The 27,373-nt window shown below is 31.0% G+C and overlaps 1 protein-coding gene across 2 annotated transcripts in view; it reads left to right on the top strand.

The window, feature by feature from the left end:
* LOC143075362 (uncharacterized) overlaps nucleotides 1-18,346 on the top strand; it is a 34,340-nt gene extending 15,994 nt beyond the window's left edge. For both annotated transcript variants that reach the window (XM_076250755.1, XM_076250754.1), the window contains exons 10-12: nucleotides 59-241; nucleotides 3,828-3,997; nucleotides 13,592-18,346. In XM_076250755.1, the coding sequence (XP_076106870.1) occupies nucleotides 59-241; nucleotides 3,828-3,997; nucleotides 13,592-13,756 (518 nt within the window). In that variant the 3' untranslated portion in view covers nucleotides 13,757-18,346. The remainder of the gene's footprint in view (nucleotides 1-58; nucleotides 242-3,827; nucleotides 3,998-13,591) is intronic.
* Nucleotides 18,347-27,373: the final 9,027 nt, after the last annotated feature.

The following is a 27,373-nucleotide window of genomic DNA, read 5'->3' as shown; positions in this document are numbered from 1 at the left end:
CTTTTATGACTCCTCCCTTGAAACAATTTAAGTTAATGGAACGGTATTTTTTTTTCAGGTATATTGACATGCCCTATCCCTGCAGTACTGAAACAAGAAAGCCTTCTGATAAATGAACAACGATCAGTTGTACAGGAAATAAAGGAATTTACTAGACAGGAGAAGATGCAAGTGGAATATGTCCTATTATGGTACCTAACAAAGATTTATCATGTCAAAGAAACACCTTATGCTTACAAAGGTAATTTACATTCATATGTTTTTACTGATTTCATATTTTTTGACATTTTACAAATCTTTTTTATAGGCATTATATATTATAAAATAATTTTAACTTACAATTTCTATCATTAAACTAATTAGGAGTCTTGTCTTGCTAATCTTTTTGGCTTTTAAAAGTTAGTATTCTCTAATAATTTTCAAACATTTTTTAAATTAATAAAATTTTTGTCATTTCAGGGTATAAACTCCGATAACAATATCAGTTTTGATGTTGATTGACAGTAGGTAGATTTCAACATTTCTGCCCTACAGCTATCAGATTTTTTCTAATGTTGTTTTCAAGACAAGACTTTTATCTCTATGATCTATTTTTAAAGCAATTGCTTTTATGCCGTCGCGTATGGCCATCTTTGTGACCCAGATCAGAGACTCCGCCCAGATCAAGCCATAGTATTTTGTTAAACAGGCTCCTGGTCAGTCATTCTTTAACACCTATGTATGTTTTCTAATGCAATACATAGCTTGAAACTTTTAAAAAAAGTTAGTGGATTTAAGAAGTTTCAGAATATGTTCTTGTAGATGTATTTTTGTATTTAAAGGGTCAACCGTTTGACTATCAAATAACATAGAAGTCCGAGTGAAAAAAAGTACATTTTTATAAATGCGATTCCGTTTTCCGCCGTTCGTACGATGTTTCAACAAAATATGGATTCATTTCAGTTGTTGATTTAGTATTGAAAATTTAACTGAATTATCTCCTAATAAATACGGTTTTTTATGTTTAATTTGTGTTTCTTTAAGAGGTCAGGTGCTCTTGTTCATTCATAAAATTATCGTTCATTCATACATTTATCGTAAAATCAAAATCACTACACAGGTTAATGCGTAGTGTCAAATTATTACCTGTAATCTAAAAATAGACAAACTTTATTTGCGCAAATAATTTAGCGGAACGAAACCCTTGTTGAAAACACATAACAATAAGTTCGTTTTCCTTTTCTGTCAAAACTCCGTAATATTTATCGATCACCTTACTAATGAAATGGACCCGTCCAAGTCGGTCCAGATGAAGAGATATTTACAATTTGGAATTTTCTAGTTTATTAATACATAGATTGAAAGAAAGTACGTCTTTTTAAATATCATGATCAAAACTGGGTTTGCATAACAAATGTCAGATGAAACCATTATCCTCGTCTTTTCAGTGAACAAGTGATCACAAGTCTACTACGTTTGTTGACACTCGACGGTCCACCGTGTTAGCAATTTTATTTCACATGTTTTCGAAATATTGAAGATCATGTTTCGCAATGTTTCCTGAAAATTGATAAATATCAAAGCAACGTAGAGCTGTTTGTTCTTGTTCGTATAATAAAATTGATAATGGAAATGGGGAATTTGTCAAAGAGACAACAACCCGACCATAGAAGAGGGGGAGGACAGGGGTAAGGGAGACAGGGAGAAAGGGGGTGGGAGAAAGGAGAAAGGAGAGGAAGGCTGGGAGAAAGGAGAAAAATTTGGAGAAAGGAGAAAAAATAAAATATCTCTCCTTTTAAAAAAATGATCTAATATTTCAAGAAAAAATATCTCAAAAGGAGATGTTTTATTCTAATGGGAGAAAGGAGAACAGGGGTAGGAGAAAGGAGAAGAGGGATGGGAGAAGGGAGAAGGGTACCCCCTGTCCTCCCCCTCATAGAAAAACATACAACAGCAGAATTAAGGTCACCAACAGGTCTTCAATGCAGCGAAAAATTCCTGCACCCGGAGGCGTCCTTCAGCTGGCCCCTATACAATATATATACTAGTTCAGTGATAACGATTTAATGTCATGTTTGTCTGTGATGACCCCCCTTTTCGGGATTGCATGAGAATTGTAGTTATCTCGTACCCACAAAAAAACTATTTATATGGATAATCGACCTTCCTATGGATAGAAACAAGTGCATGTGCTCGTACCGCATCAGAAGGACACATATCAACTGAGCAATAATGTTTGGAACTTAGTTTTAAAAATGTTGACAAAGTAACATTATGAAAATATTTTTATTAGGCTGAAATATACATTTATTATACCCCCGCTTTAAAAAAGGGGGGGGTATACTGTTTTACCTCTGTCTGTCCGTCAGTCGTACCGTCCCATGAAACTTTCGTCACATTTTTCTCAGGAACTACACATCCACCCTTTTTGTAATTTGGTATCAACATTTATATATGTTAGCCATACCGTGTGATGCGTTTTCAGATTCATCACTTGACAACTTCCTGTTTACCGAACACTTGTATGATTTTACACATGATAGCCAAGTTGAAAATTTTCGTCACATTTTTCTCAGCAACTACAATACAAGGATTTCTGAAATTTGGTTTCAGGATTTATATAAGTCAGCTATACCGTGTGATGCGTTTTCAGATTCATCACTCGACAACTTCCTGTTTACCGAACACTTGTATCATTTTACACATGATAGCCAAGTTGAAAATTTTCGTCACATTTTTCTCAGCAACTACAATACAAGGATTTCTGAAATTTGGTTTCAGGATTTATATAAGTCAGCTATACCGTGTGATGCGTTTTCAGATTCATCACTTGACAACTTCCTGTTTACCGAACACTTGCATATTTTTACACTATTAATATTATCCACTTGCGGCGGGGGTATCATTAGTGAGCAGTAGCTCGCAGTTTCACTTGTTCTTTTAATACATGTTTATGTCTTGTAAGATATTTTATGTCTTTCCCGTTTTTTAACATTTGCGTCTGGAAAGTTGAAATGTTTTAACTTAATCATTTGTGTTAATGGTTAAATATAAATTAATAATGAAAATTGTTAAAATTAAATCAATAAAGGAAATTATTGCCAAGGAAGTTACAAACACTACCAGGGGATAATCCATGATGATTTCTTTTTGAGTTATATGTTTCAGCACATGTATATTTGACCCCAACTTTAGCCTGGTAAACGTGTTGTCTCCTTGTGAAATATAAAACATATTAAAAATGACTTTCTGCTAAAGTCTTTTATTTATATAAAGTTAAAACCTTCTTACTTTTAACTAGACAACACTCATGTCAGGTTTAATTCTTGTATATATGTGGATGAAAAATAAAAGTCCCCAAACATTAACATGGCAGCAATTGCTTTTACAGCCTTTAAGGCTTTGATTATCTATGTTGACCATGTTAGTTGGCACAGAGGGTCTTCAGAGATTTTTTAACTATATACGTTTACCCCAATTAAGCAATGACAATTATGGTTTGGTTAAATTTTGCCAAGTTTCAGTTGAGAAAATGTTTGTAAAAGTTAACTGAGGAAGACTGATGTAAATGATGGACAGTGGATGAGTAAAGCATTAAACTAACAAATTTCCTTTTAAATCATACAAATCTTTTATACCTTAGAATTGCAATATATATATATATATATATATAGACTATATGACTTCTATCATGTATACAAAACCAATTTACATGATTGTTCAACAGTTATCAAAGGTACCAGGCTTATAATAAAATACGCCAGGCTCATCAATATGAATGTGAAAATTAAATCTTTTCAACATTTTGCAGAAGATAAAATTGTACCGTTTATTATTTCTATTTATAGGACATATGATCCAGTTTGGTGCTGATGGTAGCTTCCAAGATTTGAGTGTTAAATTACTTCCATACTTGTACAACTGCCAATTTCCTAATATTGTATATAAAATGATGTCCTGTTTCAAGTGCCATTATCCAGGAAAAAGTAAATGGTCAATATGTGGTCTTGGAGAAGAGGTATAGTAACACTTTTTATTTCAGGAGATACACTATTTGTATACTTTATATTTCCTAGAAAATCTCAGATGCTTCATTCCTTGAATAATGATATATATATTTATGTTACAATGTTCCTTATTTTAATGGATAATGGACTTTCTCACTTATTTTGAGTAATAATCCTGGATTTAAACCATGTTAACATTATGTATTTCTCCTCTTTTTGAGAAAAAAATTCTAAGTTTTCAAAGGTTTTGTATAGTAGCACTTTACAATTGCAAATCCTTGGCATTTCTATTTTCTTTTCTACAACAGTAAAATGTCCCCTTGTCTGAGGGAGGGTTCAGTTTCCAACCTGATAATTACAAACACAGGTCGAAGTACGACCTTTTACACCTAGACCAAACAGCAAGCTATAAGGGACTGCACAATTTGAACAGGAAAACCAACTATCTAATTTATATATCCAAACAAGAAAATACCAATGAACCACATCAACAAACGATAACTGCTGAACGACAGGCCCCTGAATCAATAAGAACAGGTGCTGAAACATGCAGCGGCTATGGATAGTTTTGTTTCGCCAGCATACAATATAATTGCAGTTGAAGGCAAATCTTTCAGAAGTTCTTTGTACTTTATTCTACCCAACGAACATTTTTTGATAGGGAATATAAGTAAGGGGGAAAGAAACCAATGTTTTGTTCTGTACAGGTATTTCCGCTGTTATATATTTATATCAGACCACTCCCACGTGGGATACATTGATTTCATGCTGAAACAAATATTCTCACAGATATTTACACAGTGTGATGGGGTGCTTATAGGTTTAAAATCGTTATATCATTTGTATATACTGGTTAGACTGATTTTAAAAAAACAAATGTTGATATCTTTTTATAATATTTACATGGTTACATTTCGGGATGCGGGAAGCTGACTATAATTTTTTTTTTTAAACTGTTTTGAAAAAAATAGGTGCGGGCGGGTCCGTCGAACAAGGAATTGAATTGGTATGGCCTAATGTAATTAAGACTAAGGCTATCTAAGCTGGCTTCCTGTTGTTGGGAGAATACATTGGATACCTGGCGAGCCTGGTTTCCATTTTATGTGCTGTATTTTACATCCTTGTTTAAGTTCAAAACATTTACTATTTAAATATGTTCAAGTGTTGTTGAAATAACCTTGTGATAAAACAAAACCAATAAAGTGACCTACCTACAAAAACTGAGCTACCTTCTGTAATTATTTTTCAAGAAAACCTTAAACAAAATATTGTTGTAGGCCCTATGACACACTGAATTCAGAAACAAAGAACACATGATTAATTGTGTTATTCTTTCTGCTATGTAAAAAGCAGAATCACAAAAAATACTGAACTCCAAGGAAAATCCAAAAAGGAAAGCCTGTAACCAAATGGCAAAATCAAAAGCTCAAACATTTTGCACAAATGGAAAACAAATGTCATATTTATTACTTGGTACAGACATTTCCTTATATAGAAAATGATAGATTAAACCTGGTTTTATAGCTAACTTAACCTTTCAACAGTATGATAATCACATGAAACAAACAAACATAATAGTCCAAAATGTCAAAAAATATTGCAGTCAACATCGTGTTCTAATCTTAATGACTACAAAATCAAACACATATCATGAATATGTGAAAAAAATTACATATAAAGACAAAACACATAAGCAAAAAAGAAAGACAAGAATACAAATAAATCATCACAACACAACAACATTTGTCCACAATCATACCACTTCTTTTTATTTTTATACATGTGAGTATAAGTGCAGCCCATGATTTATTTGTTGTCTTTACTAGTTCACAATATATTTTAATTCATAAATTACTTATCTCCTAATTTAGCTGCAGTCATATGCATTTTCTTATTTCTCTTGTAACCTAAGCTACTGTATCTTGTACACTCTCATGTATTAAATGTCTCTGGTATGATGAAAATTTGCGAAAGCAAATTTTTGGTTCTTCCCTCGCCCGGATTCAAACCCATGCTACTGAGATATCATGACACCAAATCGCCTGCACTGTAGCCGTCCCACTAGACATCACGACCACCTGGGCTTCAATAATAAAGCTTTCAGTGGCCGTGTGTTACCTTTCCTCGTCAGTTTTAATCTAGCGTCGTACTACAGTACATGATATATAATAATAATAATAATAATAATAATTCTTTATTTAAAGAGGGTTACACAGTTAGCTGTAAAGCTAATCTTCCCTGAGGCCCTCATAAAATACAATGAAATATAACAAACAATTACAAAATATCAAACAGACACACATACATGAATAATGAAATAAAAAATTGTTATGAAATATACAATTTTCAAAACAGGTAAAAGTTACAAATTCATATATGACATGTATAGTATTGGCATCAACAATATCATAAGTTTGAGTAAGTGTGTGAAAATTATTATGCATATAAAAAACGCACAGCTTCTTAATGTTCCATCAAGTAATTTTTTAAATCTTTTTTGAATGAGCTTGTACTTGAGGTTGATTTTTTCAGGGATATTGGTAAGTTATTCCATAAAATAGATCCTGAATATATAAAAGATTTCTTATAAAGCTCTGTTTTGGCTTTTGGAACTTGTAAATTTTTGCAAGAGGCATTTCTCAAACAATATTGGTTTATTTCTGGCATTTCTTTAAACTTTTCAGTGAGATATACAGGGGCTTCATTCTTAAGACATTTATGCATCAAAACTGATTTGTGGTATGAGATTCTGTTCTCTACTGTCATCCATCCAAGCTGTTTAAACAGTGGAGCTGATGATGAAAGTGGATCAGCATCTAAAATAAGTCTTGCAGCCCTTTTTTGAAATTTTATTATTCTGACTAGCTCATTTTTAGCACAAAGACTCCAAATAATACAACAATAATCTATCAGTGGGAGAATATAACCATTATAAAATAATTTTCTTAGATCAATATTTAGAAATTTCTTGATTTTAGAGAGTAAAAAAATTCTTGATGAAATTGATGAACATAAGTAATTAATATGGCCTGTCCAGGACAGATTAGAGTCAATTCTAACACCTAAAAGTTTTTCAATTGATGATTTTTGAAGAATATTATTCTCAATAGTTAGAACTGGATCTGCTTGATTTAAACGCAGCCTTTGTCTTGTACCTATAACCATACATTTCGTCTTATCTGAATTTATGAACATGCTATTTTCATGACACCATTTTTCAACACATTGGAGATCATCTTGTACTTTTAATTGCATGTCACCAATAGTCTTTCCTGATATATGCATAGTTGTGTCATCAGCATACAAGTCTGTATGGCAGTTTTTGATGTGTAATGGAAGGTCATTTATGAACAAAACAAACAAAATGGGACCAAGTATTGAGCCCTGTGGAACACCAAAATTTATAAACTTTTTATTAGAAAACTGATTATTTATATGGACTTGCTGTGTTCTTTCACTCAAATATGATTTTAAAAAATCAACAGTATCTTCATGGAAGCCATAAATTAGAAGTTTTTTACATAGAATTTCATGATCAACAACATCAAAAGCTTTCTTAAAATCCAAGAGGACTGCCAAATTGATATTTCCATTATTCATTTCGTGTAGCCATTTATCAATAATATTAATGAGGGCAGTTTGACATGAATGGTTGAGTCTAAAAACAGACTCGGAAGGGTGTAAAATATCAAACTTTGTCAAATATTTATACAGATGTTTTGATACATGTCTCTCAATTAATTTTGATAATGTTGGTAAAACAGATATTGGTCTGTAATTGCTAGCTACATTTTTTTCACCAGATTTGAAAATTGGAGCTACTTTGGCATTTTTTAAAACAGATGGATAAATACCAGTATCAATCATTCGATTAAAAAATGTATGTTAAGGAAGATGCTATGTAAGGAGCACTAAGTTTTAAAATCTTAGGACCTATATTGTCAGTACCAGAAGATGTCTTAACATCTAGTTTAGTTATTTCAGCAAATAGTTCTGAAACTTTTACTGGAGGAATGATGAATTTATTATGCCTTTTTTCAAGAATTTCATTTGTACATAGTTTGTCAGAGTATTAAAATTTGAGTTGATTGGTGCCCTACTATGCCTTAATTTTTCAACACATGAGGTGAAATAATTATTGAACGTATTAGCAATTTTTTATGATCGGTTGTTTTATGGTCTCCAGTTGTAATAAGTTCATGTGGTTTTGATGGATTAGATGGATTTAGGCTGTGAATACATTTCCATAGTGTTTTAGAATCTTTTGAGTCTTTTATCATATCATTATAACATTTCTGTTTAGATTTATCAATAATATGTTTTGTTCTGTTTCTCCAGAATCTATATTCAGCCCACATTCCCATTGAGTGATATTTATCTCTCATTTTTCTTGCATATGAGATTTCTTTATTGTACCATTCAGGCTGTCTGTCTTTTTTTACCCTCTTTTTCACAATAGGGGCATGTTTATTTAAAATGTTATTAAAAATGTTGTACCACATTTCAATACAAACAGATGGGTCATTTTCAAATTCAATATGTTGAAAAGGTGCACTTTTTAAATCTTTTAAATAATTTTGCTCATTAAAAGTCTTAAAATTTCTATAAGTGATTGTTGAATGAGAATGTTTTTTATCATACAATTTCTCTTGTCTTGTCATACATATTGGATAGTGATCACTAATAGAATATTTAGAAACATGAGTCTCTATGCTTAAACTAGTGACATATATATGGTCAATCAAAGTTTTTGATTCATTTGTTACTCTAGTTGGTTCCTTAATTACCTGTTGAAAGTTATAAGTTTCTAGAGCAGTTAACCATCTTTGTGGAATTTTATTGGGTAGTAAACAATTTATGTTAAAATCTCCCATAAGTATTACATCTGAATTATATTTCATTGCAATCTTAATCTCATTCTCAAACTTATCTATCCAACCAATTAATGACTTTGGTGGCCTATAAACAAAGCACAATAAAAAATATTTCTTATAGCTGGGTTTAACTTCAAACCACATAGTTTCAATATTACTTATTTCAAAATCATTTTTTTCTAGAAAAGGAGGTGGTTTCTGTTAAATAGACAGCCCAGCCACCCCCACCATCGGATTGTCTATCTTTCCTTTGTAAAATATATCCAGGTATATCTATTTTTCTATCAGAAGTATTTTTACCCAAAAAAGTTTCACAATAACCAATTATATCTGGGGGATTTGGAGTGGACATTAGATTGTATCTAATCTCATCAAACTTGCATTCCAATCTATTAACATTGTGGGAACATATTTTAAGACATTTGCATTTGTTAAATCCATATGTTACAAGATCATCATTTTCTGTATCCTTATCAATAAGATAAGTATTGTCAATAACACATAAACATGATACACATATTATATAATAAGTAAATAAAAATATAAAAAAATCCTCAATACTAAAAGTGTCCTCAGTGACTTGTATTACAAAAGTATTTGTTTTGTACATTATGTCTTGAGAAACTTGAGATGGCAAAGATGGGGATAGGTCTGGTACCTGCTGAGAGGTTGTATCAAATTGATTTAATGCTGATGTAATTTTATCAGAGTTATTAATTACATCCTTATGCTTAGATAATTGGTAAAAAGATTTTGAACAGCTGGTTTCAATTTTCTGATAAACTAAATCCTTAATACAATAGAGACATGCGCAGGAAATATTATTACATTCTTGACATATGTGGTTTAAAATTTCAAAAGAATTTTTCAAAATTTGATTGTGTAGGGCTTTGCCTTCTTTGCCATCACCCTAATTATAAAATTCACAGAATTTTTCTTTGTGAACAAAATTGTTACAAGAGTGACAAAGAACCTTTCTACCATGTCTACATGATTTTGAATTATGATTTGGTTCACCACAGTGAACACAATACCTATCTGATTGATCTGTATGCTTTAATATACTAACATGCATGTTGACTGATCTTAGGAACGCTGATGTCCCTTTTTTTGACAAATGAATTCCATCATGATGAAAAAAAGAATAAGAAAGATTGTAATTCTTATCATAAAACATGTTTGTATGATCAATAAATTGTAAGTTAAACTGTTCACATAGGTCTTTCAGCATTTCATTCAAGTTATGCATATTAAGTCCTTTTCTGGGTAGAATTCCAGAAACTACAAATTTACAATGTGGGTGACATTTGAAATTCAGTAAATATAAAAGAGCTTCGTAATTATCTCTTATGCTTTGGAGATTGTCACCATTAATATCTAAGTCATTTCCACCAATATGGATAATAATTGTTCTGTATGTTGACATATCCTTCTTTTGTAGTACATCTATCAGTCTATCTATGTTGGCTCCTCTGTTGGTACATACCTCAGTGTTTTGTAGTCCACGGGGTTGAATACCCTTTAAAATGGAACTCCCAATTATTAGTGTGATTTTGTTGTTTTCACCAGTGAAACGATTGGGAATGGGAACAGTATTGTCATTTGAGTAATCTGTTGGTCCGAATTCTGTTTTACTTGATTCAGGTTTTTGAGGTTTTGGTTTTGGTTGGTAGTCTACTACATTATGTGGAGGAGGGTCAAAACGTGTTTCTTCAGATCCAATGGGTTGGTAGATCTGTGTGGAAACAGTTCTATATTCAATGTGCATCGAAGTATGCCGGGTCTTCAGTGTCTTTTCCTGTTCTTCTGTCTGAGTACTAACAGTTTGTGTTGACGAATTAACAGTTTTTGAAATAGGGAGACTTTGATCCTGCTTGTTTGAATGGATTGTTTTGATAATTGATTCAACCATTTGTTTTAAATCAATTACTTCTTGTTGCAAATCTAGGTTGTAATGATCTAGATTTTGTAGATTACGAAAAGTACTGTTTAAGACGAGTTTCTAATTGGGGTTGATGTTATCAGAGTGTTTGACATATCTGTTACTAATAACTTTGGGTCTGTTACTGAACTGTCAAAGCTTATCATTGACTCTAATAAAAGGTTTCCAGTACACATCTGGTCAGCATTATTTTCTATTAAAGAAGTTTGGAAATATGTTACCTCATTGTGTAATTGTTTTCCTAAAACACTAAATTCTTCATTGAACCAATTCCCACATCCTTTTCCTTGAATATGAAGTGTTGCAGACGAACTGTATAGTAATCACAACTTTATTCCCTTCATAAATGAAATTATATACAAATCCGTTCCTGTCTTTCTGAATAAACAAATTTCTGTCATAATTTTGAAAAATAATGTTTTCAAAAATAAAGTATATTTTCTCACTGCTAAAATTGACAACAATTGACAATGTTCTATCTGTACAGTCCTCAATTGAGTATAGATCACAGTTGTTTAGGTAGCATTTATAGTCATCACTTTCAAATCCAGAAAATTCACCAGAAAAAGATGTAAATAAGTTGTTCACAAATGTAGAATTGAAATCCATTTTGTCTTAATATCTAATAATTCCAATAAACAATGTTGATATGATTTTGATTCACATATACAACAAGAAATTTAGCTCCATTTTGTAAACGAGATGGAGCTCATGAAAACACATCTGTTCACCTCAGTGTCTTATCCGGCTAATAAACTATAAGGCATGGAGATGTTATTTTTACAGATCGGCTAAATTATCTGTGTACATAATGTATATACAACTCATCTAAACATCAACCCAACAATGTTAGATCTGTAAATTTGCAAATTTTTTGTTCTTCCCTCGCCGGGATTCGAACCCATGCTACTGAAATATCGTGACACCAAATCGCCTGCACTGTAGCCATCCCGCTAGACCACACGACCACCTGGGCTTCAATAATGAAGCTTTTGGTGGCTGTGTGTTACCTTTCCTCGTCAGTTTTAATCTAGCGCCGTACTACAGTACATGATATACAAGGCATGGAGATGTTATTTTTACAGATCGGCTAAATTATCCATAGTAAAGGATCCTACAAATTAATGTAAGATACAGTCACAGAAAATAATTATATTTTTAAGTATGTCTGAGTCAGTGACAACTCTACAACAGATGTATCCATCGGATCACCAGCAATGATGGTGATACATGGCTGTGTACATAATGTTTATACAACTCGTCTAAACATCAATCCAACAATGTTAGATCTGTATTTGCTTTCGCAAATTTTTTGTCCTTACCTCGCCGGGATTCAAACCCATGCTACTGAGATATCGTGACACCAAATCGCCTGCACTGTAGCCATCCCGCTAGACCACACGACCACCTGGGTTTCATATATATATATACACAGACTAACTCAGTTTCCCAGTATAATGTTAGATTGATAAAAAGATAATTAAAAAAAAACCACTGACATTGATGAACAATAATTATAGAAATCCCACAGAGATTAGATGAAAGTGCCTATTTTCTTCAAGTTTTTCCTTGTAATTTCTGTCATTATGAAACTGTCACTTCACCAATGAAAGCACTTAATGAAGTAAACACTCAATATGTTTGTGTTCAAAGGACATATACATCATTTTTTTTTATATATGCCACAAACAGGTTTTATGTATATGAGGATGCTGGAGAAAAAGTATTCGGATAACAATTTTGGTTTCTAGAGACAAATTTTTTAAACTTTGGTTATTGCTTATATTGATTATTAATTAAAACTCCAGCATCCTTTTATGAAATATAACATATTATTACAGATTAAAAACAAGGAATATAATAGAAAATATTTTGTTTGTTCCTCCAAGCATACTTAGTATTTTAAACCCTGGAAATATAAATGTTTCTCTAAATAAATTTGCATTTGAAGGATCACCAGTTGCATTGGCAGTGTCAGTTTCTCACTTGTCCAGTTATCATGAATAACATTACAAATACATTTTGGACATTGAATGATTGTGAGGTGGCCAGATCAGAATTAATTTATGTATTAGTTTTTTTTTAATTCTTGACAACATTAAAAGTTGATATTTCACAAAATTTTCAACATTGTTCCTAATGAAATTTGTTTTACAAATATTTTTTTTAAATTGAATTTTCAATAAAAACAATTCTAACCAAATATACCAGAAATCATACTTTGATGATTCAATCAATGTTTATATAAAACAGATTGACAATATATTACTGATATTGTATAAATACATCATTAAATACAGTTCTGAGAGTTGATGTCTGTATTAACTATTTTCATCAACTTAAAAGATATTTTTCTTATTCAGGGAAATTAATCAATGAGTGATGGATTTCTATAACAAAATTTAAAGGTCCAAGCTAAGTAAATATACTACACAGAGAACAATAGCTATCGTATTTCTCCAATTGGACAATAGAACTGACAAAAGTTTAGATACATTGACCAAGAGGAGATGTTTCATTTAGTTTGCAATAAATCTAGGTAGAACAGTATTTTTGGGTAAAAAGGTTAGCCACTAGGTAAAGTTTTATCAATCAATTATGAATTATAATGAAGGAGATGTGAAGTATTGAACATAGGGATAAACAATAATAAATAATAAAGTCAGATTAAAAGGTTGTAATGATATGATCAACCTTGTTAAACAAATAATTGAAAGACCTGGACATTTTGGCCCTGGCAAAAAAATGTGGAAGGCTCGTTAATCTAAATAAATTTTAATATTTTACAGGTCATGAAGCAGGTTGAAGATGATGGATTTAACTTATCAGATTTCAAAATTCATCAGATGACAACAAAGATTTTATCTCAAGTTATAAACGAAGCAGCAGCAGAGGTATTAGATGCTGTAGATCAGTGTATAAGATCTCACAGTCGAGAAAAAGTCCTGTATTGATAATGTTTGAAAAAGTGCTTAATTTGAAGGAGCATCAATTGTAGTTTTCCAAATTTTCTTGAGAAAATGTTATATAAGAATTGGATAAAATATTCAGAACAGTAAATGCTTACCAGACACATAGCAGCACATAACCAGGTTATTCAAAATTGTATTATTTGGCGGGATTTTTAAATGTTAGAATGACAGATTACTCATTTTTATGTTTAATAAATCTTTTGCAGAGCATGTTAAGAAATGTCTTTCCGCCAATAATTTTACTTGTTTAATTTAAATGATAGAATTTAACTTGTTTATATTGTGAATAGAATTATACTTTGAAAACTTGAATGGAAGCTCACAAACTTACTGATTATGTTAAGACAGCCTGGTTTACTCGCCAATATTAGAAAGAAAATAAAAATAACAACCATTTATGAAACTAATTACAGAATATGCTTAGATAAGCAATATTTTAATGTGCTCATTAGCAGATTCATATGTAATGTGTAATCTTAAAATTGTAATGGCTGCCAAATTGCTCAAATGGGAACTGGTAACTGCAAATAGAAAAAGTTAATAAAATTGATAGATACATTGCAATATTCCTGTAAGATATTTATTGTTTATTTATATACAGGCAACATGTAAATTTTAAAGACTGTCAAAGTTTCAAAAAAGACTTTAGACTTTTCCATTTTTTTAAACTCTATGTTTCAATCCTTGAAACATTAACATATTTTTTTATTTCTTATTGCTTGTAAATTTTACTTTGATATTATTATCCAATTTTGTGAAAAGTATTTATGTTCAAATTTTGCAACATGATTGGATAAGAAGTGGTCATGTGAACCAAACATTGATTTTAAAGTTTCTGATGAACACCAAATTTCAAATGCACATGTGTTTCTTTATAAACATCAACCTTATGCAGATATTTTTCATAATGAGCCAAAACGTAAAATAATAATCAACAGGTATTATCAAGGACTGTGTGCCTTTTAAATTTTTCCCCCATTTCAATGTTAAGCATAAAGTTCAACAGTATTAAGAACAAAATGATAAAATTCAGCTGTTACTATTCCTGTAAGAATTTATATATTATCAATAAATATATATATATTGTAAAGAAAATAAAAAGTATCAATAATATATTATATTATTAAATATTGCAGACAGAAAAAATTAAAAGGAAAATATTACAAACATTTATTTACATTACAAACAGTATTCAAATTGTTCTGTCACAACTGATATTGATTATTATTTGTTTCATACTACCTAACTGCAAAAATACAATATTCTTAATTTAGAGAGAACATGCATGTAAAATCATAATATTTTGAAAAAAAGATAAAAGTTTCATTTAAAATAGTAATTGAGATTTTAGATGATAAATAGTGCTACTTCCTTTTAAAGAGAGTATGAATGAGGGTTTACAGAATTGAAAATAATGGGTAAAAAAAATAAAGTAATCAACAAATGAAGAACAACTTATACAGACCATCTTTAGATTGGTGTGATTACATTCTAAGAGACATAACTCAGTACAGTATTTTTTACCTTGAATTTAATGACTCTCCTTTGTTGCTCACAAGCTGTATTCATTATAGTTTTTATTTTGCATAGATCTGCATTGTGTGATGTATAAACCCTGAAAATATGTATAATATAGTTTGATCTCATTGAAAACGAAGAAACCAAGAATAAGAATTTATTATTATGAAAAAGAGAATATTTTTCTATGACAACTTTTATATATACAAAAAGGAACAGACATGAGGTGTAGTTTAGTTGTTACATTGTTTTTGTAGATATGTATATTCTCTTAACAAACAAATGTTAAATATGAATTTGCATTTTTATATAGTGTTATGTATATTGTTATTGTATTCTATGCATGTTAAATGTTGTTTTTGTAAAGAGTGGATGAATGAAACTATTTTCTTCTATAGCTTTAAGTTATGTGTATTATGTTATATATATGTCATGTGGATTAATTGACCAAAACTTAGAATAGAGATGGAGTGTGGATTATTTTTTTACATATGTCATAATGTGAATTATGTGGTCAAAGCTCAGATTGGAGACTTAATGGAGATTTTAAGTGAAACATTATATCATAGATGTTGAAAATACTGAACAAATGTTATTCAATGCTTATAGTACCATTTTTTATGTTTATTGTTTGTACTTTTTGTTTTTGAGAAGATATTATATCTAGTGAGATTTATTTTCCCTGCAGAAAAAAAGTACTGATTTTTGTGTAAAGCTTTATCGTTAAATAATTGAATTGCATGAATTCTATGTTCAAATCTAAAACCATAGTGCTACAGTTACTATACATTTGTACTAAAACTAATGGATGGGAGGATGAAAGAAACTCAAATTAATTTGATATGTTTGTTTGCATTGTCCTTGACATTTTGTATATTACAATGTATGTTTTGTTTTGTGAGGGCAAGTCAACAGACAATAGAAAAGGTTTAATAAGACGGAAAGTTAATTGTCCAACAGTCTCATTTTGGATTCATTCTATCAATGTTCTAGTGACACTTTGCCTTATACAATTATTTTTGAAACATAAGTTAAAGATTATTTTAGTTGGATTGTTTCACCTAATTGAAATGGCTAATAAATTCCTCTGTGATTTATAAAGTTAAAGGCAATATGTGTGAACTAAAGTATCCAGCCTTTATTATTTAATTCATTGATCAGTCAAATAAGAATTACATTAAAAGAGGGACGAAAAAATACCAGAGGGATAGTCAAACTCAAAGAGGGAAAATAAACTGACAACGCCATGGCTAAAATAAGGATTGTAGAATTGTTTTATATGTTGAAAAATATGCTCTTATTAAACTCTATTCTTTACATTTATTTTCATCGTTCATTTCAATTAAATTTTATCTATTGATTTTGATTATTTTTGCACTTCTGGTTTCTATTGTGAATGCATTGGTAGAAATGAATGATAGAATAGCAGTCTTATTAAAGATATCCTATTGCAAAAGAGAGTGGGCAATGTTTATCATCCTTTAAATGATTTCATTAAATATTCTTATACATTAATTGACCTGACAACATGTTATTGTTTTAATAAGTTATACTACAATTGATGAAATTCTTAAGCATTAAACTCAAGCATTCTTTACATATGTAACTGTTGTTAAATTTGTTAATAAACTTTTGAAAGCATTATTATTTTCATTACCTGCTTAGTATAAGCAAGTTATTTAATCATTATTGACTTATTAAGAGGACCTCTTATTGATGAGAAAACGCAGAAGATAATTGTTTTGGTGAGAATTGATTATCTCCATATTCATGATATTTTTTATCATTGACACTTTTATTAATTCAAAAACTATGAAAAAATTACAAGAATTTTATAAGATTTTTAAATATTTTTTTCTAAACTATATTTAATAAGATAAAAAAGGAAAAGGGTTAAAGGCGTACATAATATGTTATTGGCAGTACACTAAATAAATATGACTTCCGGAATTCCAAATATCTGACAATAAAAATTAAATAAAAGAGTAGCTACTATCCTCTATTGAACGAAAGTCTAACTCAATGTCATATTACCAAGTATTTAATTTTTATCAATGTCTTTATAAAGCTTTCACTAGACAGATGCAGGTAATGAACCACTTATGTTCCAAATGCTATATTGAAGAGGAAAGTAGTACAGTAGTTATATATATATATTATACATTTTCCTGTTTGATTTGACGACATACTAGAAAAAATCATTCTCTAAATGTTTTTACTGTTTCCTCTTTCTTACATTTAATCAAGAAATCCCTGTTCACTAATTCAGATGGTTGATTTTGAATTTTTCAAAAATATGTAAGTATTTCAAGTAGATTTTATGATACAGCATTACCAATGATTCTTTCCCTTGTTGCCTGACAATGAATGGTATATTTAGGAGACAACTGTATTATATTTTAAGCTCAGACGGCATCAATTGGTGATTTGATGGTCACAAATTAAGTGTACTGGTGACGCATAAATGGGCATTTGCGACCATCAAGTCACCTATTGAAGCCTATGGTGCTATAATATTCAATATTTTGGTGGAAAACGTATTTTAAAGTAGTTTTTATGATACAGTATTACCAACGATACTTTACCCCAATGCCTACCAATGAATTATGTATAATGAATTAGACATTTGTTATTTAAAGATCTTATGTCCTAGCAGAAATCAGAATGCTACTTTGAAAACACTCAATGTGGTGTCCAAATTGTCCAAACTCATGATAGAAGAATGATGATATTATCCTTATTTTACATTACTTGATTCAGAGAAATGTATCAAGTACAAAAGAAAATGTATATAACTATATACATGTCTTATAGATATCATAGTTATCATCTAAATAATGTACTTAAAACATGATTTTCATGATCTAGTTTTCTTATGAAATTATTATTTATTTGTAAATTTAAAATGATTTATTTTTTTAGACTGAAAGTCTCTGTTGTGTATTCTTGCAAGTAGCATTTATTCATGTTTATATCAGAATATTACTAATGATTGTTTTGTTAAATGTAATACATATATTTATGCAAACGTTACAAATAAATGCTTTATAAGTATATTTGAAATTTATTTATGTGTTTCCCTGTCCAGAGTGTTCTTGTATTTATTTCACTGTATTTCTGTCATGTAATGTTGTCCTTTAAGCGCAATGTTTTGATAGCCACAAAACTAGGATTTACTCATAATTTGTTCTTAAGATGGCCTGTCCCCAGTCAGGAATTAGCAGTTGTTATTTAATAGATTGTCTCTATGTACAGTTTATGTTGCATTAGCGTTTGTTTTTGTTGACCTTCAGCATTTCTATTGATCCGTTTTCCCCTCTTATAATGGATGTTTTCCTTCGGTTTAAGTTTGTAACCCAAATTTGTTTTCTATCAATCGATTTATGATTTTTTAACAGTGGTTGTCTTTATTCAGAAATATCTTATCTGTTTTAAGGCGATAATAGAACAACAGAAAAAACCAGATGACTGATAATTATAAGATACCCAATAATAACAAAGTCCAACAGTATGTGTACATCATGATAACTAATGCTACTTAAGCTGGTATTGCTAGACATTTGTAATATCTGAATTGAATTAAGTGCCAATGAATCAGAAACTTAACTTTAGAATTACATTACGAATGATACACCTGATAATTGGAAACGTTCTCGATACTTTTGCAGTAGACACTTAACAGCAAAATTTACCTGACAAATAAATTGTTTATTCTTTAGTTTTCTATATTGTGTCATGTGTACTATTGTTTGTCTGTTTGTCTTTTTCATTTTTAGCCATGGCGTAGTCAGTTTATTTTCGATTTATGAGTTTGACTGTCCCTTTGGTATCTTTCGTCCCTCTTTTACAGTCTTTATCTTCATGCTTTATACAGGACAATATAAAGTGAATAATGAACAACTAAAAACAACGCCCTATCTTAAAACAAAATGCAAAATTATCCTATATACTGTGATTGTCCTTGTTATAAGAGAAAATTGATAACTTTCCTTATTAAACCAAAGTACTATAAATATGAGACACAGTATAATCATTTACATGCAAAAATAAAAAAAAGGGTTGTACACAACTACCTGATACTCTCGTTTCCTAATTTAAAAAATAATCTTAAGTTGTAGAAACTATGAATTGAAAACAACCAAAAGAAACGTTTTGATATAGACCAATGAAAATTCGGTTAAAATATTAATGATGAAATGACAATAATAACAATAAAACATTTTCCGCCAAACTGAAAATTGAGCAATTTTGTTCCATTGTTTTCCTCTTTGCTCTTTATCGATTTATGACATTTGAACAGTTGTATACTATTGTTGACTTTATTTATTGTGCGGTAACGGTAAATGGTATAGCTCACTGTTGTAGACAAACGATTTAACTAAAGTTCTTAACGTTTGTGTCATTTGAATTGTGACAGTTAGTCTAATGGAAAATCAAACTAAATGTTCTTATTCTTATATTGTAATGCTTTTATTCAAATTACCTTTTCAACATTGATATTTTATTTATGCTGTTCACCCTTATTATTGGCACAAATGAATATTTTTTTAGCGCAAATGAAATACAGTCTGTGGCGTAAAAGAAATATGGTCTGGCACAAATGAATTATGGTCTGTGGGGCTAAAAATATAGTCTGGCGCAAATGAAATATGGTCTGGCTCGAAAGAAATATGGTCTGTGGCGCAAATGAAATTTGGTCCATATAGTGTGACTCAAATGAAATAGGCTTTATGGCGCATATGAAATATCAATTAGCGCAAACGCAAAACACCGAATTTTAATGTATTGCCTTCTTTTCTCTGGTTTTTTTCGAACCTGCAACTTCTGTTGCAGTAAGCTGGACATAGGGATAGTGATCATACGGCTGTGGCCACAATGGTATTAACTAACTAATTAAGAGCTTAATATTTCAGAATGAAGACGAGCTGGATGATTCAAACTTTGTTTAGAGATGCCTTATGTTATAAAATTTCCATCTTTCATATGTCCTCTGTCCTTGACCTCCATTTCAAAGAAAACTTGAACAAAAGTTAACATTTTTTTTGTAATGTAATTCCCTCTCTTTTTGTGAGTAACATGACAACCAAATTTGGTATGTGTACACCTTGCAACGTCCTCATGCCTGATGGACAGTTTTCACTGAACCTCGACTTCGTTACATGGTTTAGTGAGCAAGGTTAAGTTTTCATGTTCAAAACTCAGATACTATAAACAATAGGTCAACTATATTTGGTGTATGAAATGACTGTAAGATGTACATGTTCAAATGAATATTTACTTGATAGAGGATTGTTACTCACAAGGAAGCTATAAATCGAAGAGTTCATAATGGCTAAGTTGAAGTGATCCCTTCGTAAATGTTACACACGCCATCACGAGTTGGTTGACCGTTATGGAATAGCCGTTTCAGAGATAATATCGGATATGTTCCTTATGTCGTAACTACAATACACTAGTAGCACGATTTCAGTCTGAAACGGTCATTTTGGTCGCATCATATCTTAATTGACTGGATTTATCTCTATAGAAAAACCTCAAGACTTTTAAGACCGTTTAGACGCCATTCTGATCGATAGTCTCATCAGGTAAATTAATCCGTTAAGGCATGTCAAGATAAACAAGACTGAATCTTCTAGCGAGCTGTTTAGATTCGTCACGACGGTGTCAGCAAAAACAGAACATGGATACAAAAGTACGTTTAGATTTTGTCAGACCGTGTCTAGTCGTGTTTATTAATTTGGACGGGTGAAACTTCCCAGTGTTTATCAGGGCCCCCTTTTAAGAATAAAATAAACATTAGAAAGAAGACGGTTTATGTTAATTGAAAGTCTACCACGTCCACTTAATCATGTTTATTAATTTTTTTTTTAAATCAATTTTAATTCTTACTTCTTCCTTATTGATAATTTAACATTTTTTTATATTATAAAAAAAAAAGCTCAGTCATATATTACTGCACAAAGCGCTGCGAATTGAGTTAACAATCAACAGATTGCCGAAATAATGTTTATTCATTGAATATATATAAGCATCTGAAACTTTATATTTAATGGATAACAAGTGATTGCAAATAAATGTGTATGCTGGTGCCGTGGTGAAAATTTTGTCAACTTGACGTAACATAATTTTATACCCTTTAAAAATTACGGATGTCGGGATGAACACTTGAAAACGTGATCTAAATATTTTTAATTAAATTTTTGATGTAACTTTTTTAAAATATTGTAAATGAATATGCATTATCATATAACTTTTTATGTTATCTATAGCTATATAAATTTCATTTGAGTTATTTTAAATTTGAGGCAGGGAAAACTATAACTATGTCTTTTGTCGTTTTCCGGTTTTTGTCATGGCATTGTCCGTTCATTTTTGCCAGACTTGTGCGTTTGACTTTCCACCTTTAGTTTTTATTGTGTCTATAATTCAAGAGCATTTTGTAACTTTTTTACATACCACAAGCCTTCGCTAAAAAATTAAGTTTGAATATTATTGCAGAAAAATCATTCAAATTTATATCTGAAATAGGTTTGATAACTTATCATGAAATTGTTACGTCGATGTACCTGAAGTAAATTTAGAGACTAAAATACATATGTTACATGTATACAGCATAATAAATCTGGTTTAATTTGAATTACTTATATCCATTCGGGACATTTTCCGATGATAATTAATAAAATCTGTCAAGTTTTATTAAAACGGAAAATAATTCTTGATCCGTAACGTTACCGTACCCTCTGTATTCTGTTGCATTCATGTCGGCAGAACAGCGCTTTGGCAATTGGTGCGCTTATTTTACTCAAAATCGTAGACATGGTAGAAGGGAAACTACAGTACAATATAAGCTGCGCTCGAAATTGCAATTAGTCAGTAGACATGAATAATATTTAAAAACGTGTTTATCAGAATAATTATGGATTTTGAAGGAAAAATGTGCACATTTCATTATGCATACATGTAGGAATCGACGTTCTATATCACCGCACTCGTGCATAGTGGCCTGTTAAAGGCAAAGTTAGAATTGGGCCTGTTATGAAATTGTACCTGTGATTGGAACCCTCCTTTTTTTGAAGATCAATGCATTTGAAAGGGTACATATCATGATATAGAATATAGTTTGAATCCTTCCTTTTAAAAATAGCTGGATCCACCCCTGTGCAATGTCTTACTGTTAAACTCTAATATGTGGGGCATCCACAAGGGTTTGGTTGTGCGGGATGGCCTATTACAAGACCTTACCCTACAAATTGAAGAATAAAGAAGAATTTGACAAAGGCAATTTCACTGCTGTTTTATTTCTAGATTTTTTAAAAAAACATTTGACACTGTTAACCATAACATCTTATTATCGAAACTTAATTTATATAAATGTGATGATCACTCTGTTATGTGGTTTTCATCCTATCTCTCAAATAGATTGCAAAAGGTTAAAATTGGAACTACTGAATCAGGATACAGTAATGTAACATTTGGGGTCGCAAAAGGTTCCATATTAGGACCATTATTATTCTTAATCTATATAAATGATATCCCGTTTACATTAGATCACACAGAGACTGAATTATATGCAGACGACACGTACAACTTTGCATTTATCGTCCAAATCTATTTCAAACTTAAACTCTTGTTGAAATAAAGACTTTGAAAACAAATGAGCTTTTTCAAAATGACATGTCCAGTCATGTACTTTATGTAAATTCAAATTCAAAGCATCAATTTGGAGGGAGATGGAGATGAAAAATGTTAAGCCATATTTCGTGCTATTTCAAGAAAATGGCATTGTTGGAATCTGATAAAACCAGTGTTGCTGTGGTTAATTATTTGTAAGTTATCATTTCTATTTCATTATGTTCATTTTTGTGTCAGTTTCTGAAATGTAGAACAGTTTTAGTCCTAACTATCGGAGTATTAGTATGCAGATTGCTTCAAATAAGTATTACATGTATATAGATAATTCCTTTTTAAACTTTCTGAATTACAGTACTCAGTACAGTAATCAAAGACATTCAATATGTACTAATCTTGCAAGTCCCTCCATTAGTTTTATAATGTAACAGTAATGTTATGTTTTAGTCATAATTTTTAAATAATAAAAAAGACAAAATTATATAAAACTCATAACTAATTGACAGTTATTAAAGAATAACGCTTAATTAACATGAGTTGTCAGTTATTTTATTTTCAATTAAAATATTTAAGATATTCATTTAAATTTGAAAAATATTCCTATTTGAAGCAGCCATATTTTTTATCTTTAGATACAATTTAATCATCATCATCTGGAATAAATAAGATAACAAAATCAAACTCATATTCACGTGTGCAACATGTGAGCAGATGCTCATATGAGCAATCTGATAAAATGCATACGTGAAACAAACGCTCATATGATAATTTGCACGTGAGGTTTTTAAAAATAAAATTAGGTTAGTTTCATACGTGATTTTTTTTGCTCGCAAAATCCTTACCTAATTTTGTGGAAGATATTTGCAAGCAAATCGAAAGAATTGTGCAAATAATGATACAAGCGTGAACATTAGCAAGAAGCATCATTATTATAAACTTTTTAAGAATTAAACTGCTGGCCATAAAAAAAGCATTTTTTCATAATGGCCATGGCCTTTTTAAAAAATGGCTGTTTTTTTTCAGTTTGAAAATACTGATTTTTCTGGAAAACTTTCTCTTTGACTTTCTTTAAGTAAATAAATGTTACCAGGTTTGGTGGCTACATTCCCAACCTGTGACGTATATATTTTAATTATTTAAAAAGCTCGGCAAGCCTCGCACTTTAAATAATAAAATTTAACTGTCTCGAGTGGAGAAATATCGTAATACACTTGTTGCAGTGTAGGAATCTGTATGTGATATCGGTAGTACGCTCATTTTATAAGTCAGATATCGTACTTTACAAACAGTCCATATCAAGCATGATACCGTATATTTTGGTCTTGAAAGTGTAAATTATGCTACGAAAACACAAAAGGATTTCTTCTAAAGGTGTCAAAGGCTTTCTAAAGTGAAGAACGAATTTGGAAATCCATTTCTAGAAAGTCGTCAGATTTGTACAAAATTGACTCTTTTTAAAAGGAAATTGTTGATTCGGAAGCAGGTAAGATATGTTTACATGGTCAATAAACTCCAAGATATTGGGTCCAAACAATTGCAATATACGAGGATCTTTTGAAGCAAATGCAAAACAAAGGGGGAATCGGCTTTTTATAACCAGACAAAAAACAATTTCCAGTCATAGCCGTACAATGAAACTCAAAATGTCTTTATCAAAACAAAAGCTGTAGAACACGAAAATTGATTGCTATCTCCTTTCTAGACTTACTATTTCTTGTCCAAGTAAACAGTTTGAAGATTTCTTTATCCATGAAAACTAAATTGGCCCTCTGTCCTTGTTTAACTTTAACTTTGTAGTAGCTTTAAACAGTCGTACTAAATCGCAACAAATGGGTACACTTGAAACATTGTGCGATTTGCAATCAACTGATCAAACTTTTGACGCAATTATGCATATATGGTTGGTTGGGCAGCAATGGTTAATTCCAGGCCACCACGTGCAAAACACTATTTGATGATCATGCATAAAATCTTGCACCGATATGTATTCACGGGTAGACATTGTATTTGATGTTTACTAAATGAATAATTTAACGACTTGGTGGAGAAGAGGGCAAGGTGCTGGTGCTAGACGGAAAGTTGTTGGTTCTGTTAGAACGCCATGGGGTTAGAGTAGATTTTTTCTGTGGAAAGGACAAAAAAACAGAATAGTTCAAGTTTCTTACTGACAGAATTGAAATTTCAGAGACTAATAAAAATGCTTTTGTTATTCAAGATGAAAATATTCTTTACAATTTAAATACGGATACTTCCCAGCTTTATTCTTGTTACCATGAGGAAGCAGATACACAATTGTTTGTCTATGATTGATAAATCTGCACGTAAAAATGATTGACAAAAGTAATTTTAAGTAGTACTGATACAGATGTAGTAGTATAAGGAACCGCAGAACTCGCCAAGTTAGGTGTGGAAAAATGTGGATAGGTTTTTGAAGGAATAAAGACTTTCGATGGCTTCCTGTACATGACATATAAAATGCGTTTGGTCCCTGTGTAGCTGCTATTCCTTCATTCCATGCGTTCTTTGGATGTGACACTGTTTCAGCATTTGGTGGGAGAGTGTAAAGAGGTCGGCTTACAAGGAAAGTATTTCTACATGTAACGGACGTTTATGGACGCTTTAATAAAGTATGAAGACAGAGACATGGACATCATATAAGTATCTGTTTGCATCATGTTTGGCAACATCAACAATTGCTGTTATCGAGGCACGATTTGAATCATTTGCCAGGAAGCAGCGGTTTTATTATGCTATTCCGTCTACCAGTGGTTCTCTTTCGGAGCACATAAAAAGATAAGCATATCAAGGTGGGCTCAACCGGATTAATGCATTCGAAAGGTACACGTACCAAGTAATTAATACTGGGTTGGGACGAAAGAAAAGAAAATCACCAAAATTTACCTCTTTTGCTGCCGTTGCCCACTCGTGTCACGAACTTTTGAAATACAGATGAATCATAAAACTGTGTTGGTAACTTTAAATGCCATCGTTCTGGCCTTCCTTGTACGAGTTTGTGTATTGGCAACTTTCAAATAATCAAATAAAGATACGCAACTTGTATTTTTAACCAAACTAGGTATTTGAACTTAACAAAATAAGTGATATCTGTTGTAAATCAGAAAAAAATTAATAAAATAAAATTTTCCACGTTTTTGCCGCCATTTTTGAACCGGAAGGCACTTTTCGTCATTTATGTACTGTTTCATCGTATTTGGGAACTGTTATCTACTTTTTATCAAACTTTACATTGGATTAAACCTATAACACAACTTTCAAAGGATTTACGAAGTATAGCCAATTGGGTATGACGCCATTTGTAAAATGAGCGGTGGTCATCTTGAAAAAATGGAATTTTTTTATGGCCAGCAGCTGTTTTCTTTTATTTATCATTTGGTCGACCATCATACCGAATTTCATGCTTGTATCACGATTTGCACAATTATTTCCATAATATCTCCTATATTATCCTAAAATTACTTTTTAACTCTGCACTGACTATAAAGGATCTGTAATATACACCAAATCCAGAGTCAAAAAATATTTTATACGATTAAAATAACTGAATTCATCCCTTAATTTAAGACAGCCACATGAATATATGGCGGAATTAAAAAAAAACTGATATTCTAAAATAGCAGTCCTAATCCATGAAATGCCGATGACTTTTTGGTAAAGAGAGATCTACTTGTCGTTAAAAACCGCCTGAAATCGAAGGTAAATTAAAACAAAATGGATAAATTCATAAAAAAGACAAAACTTGAGACTATATCAAACAACGGAACAAATGAGAAACAAGTGACACATTTTAGACTTTTCCAAAGAAAATGGTGGCTTAAACCTTGTTTTATATATAGATAGTTGAACCTTACACTAGTATGACTTTTATTTTACATATTTTATATTGACATAATTGGAAGAGTTAATTCAAGCAGACATTACTGCGCCTCTTTTTTTATGACAGAATTGATCTTGTATTGTTCATGTTGATATAAATAATAGTTGCTAGTGTAGACCGGTCTCAACTGCATTTAATTGATAGTTTTAGTAACACTTATCGTTATCTTGAAGATAATTGTTCGTTGAAAACATTGTTTAATTGGTACTACTGTTTTGCTACCCATAATTTAACACCCAACTAATTTTAATGTTATATACATATTCACTGTCAATCGATTTATCACTTTCGGTATACTACTGTTGCCTTTATCTACAATGTGTCGATACCTATATTTTGGCATTGGATAGGGACACGTTTTGTCTGGTTGGAAATGTCGCCTTTACACTAGATCCACAAAATGTTGGCAGTTTACTGATTGATACCAAAATCTTAGATAAATGTTTTTTAAAAAGATGTTATTGGACTTGAACAAAATATCAGTCCCTGCGAGTATTCGAAGATCTGTATTAAGTGTCTTTTTTGTTGTAGGGATATATAAATACTCTGTCATGTCC

This window comes from Mytilus galloprovincialis, chromosome 5 (assembly GCF_965363235.1).
Source record: "Mytilus galloprovincialis chromosome 5, xbMytGall1.hap1.1, whole genome shotgun sequence".
Classification (NCBI taxonomy): Eukaryota; Metazoa; Mollusca; class Bivalvia; order Mytilida; family Mytilidae; genus Mytilus; species Mytilus galloprovincialis.
This window is presented reverse-complemented; position numbering and strand designations above follow the sequence as displayed.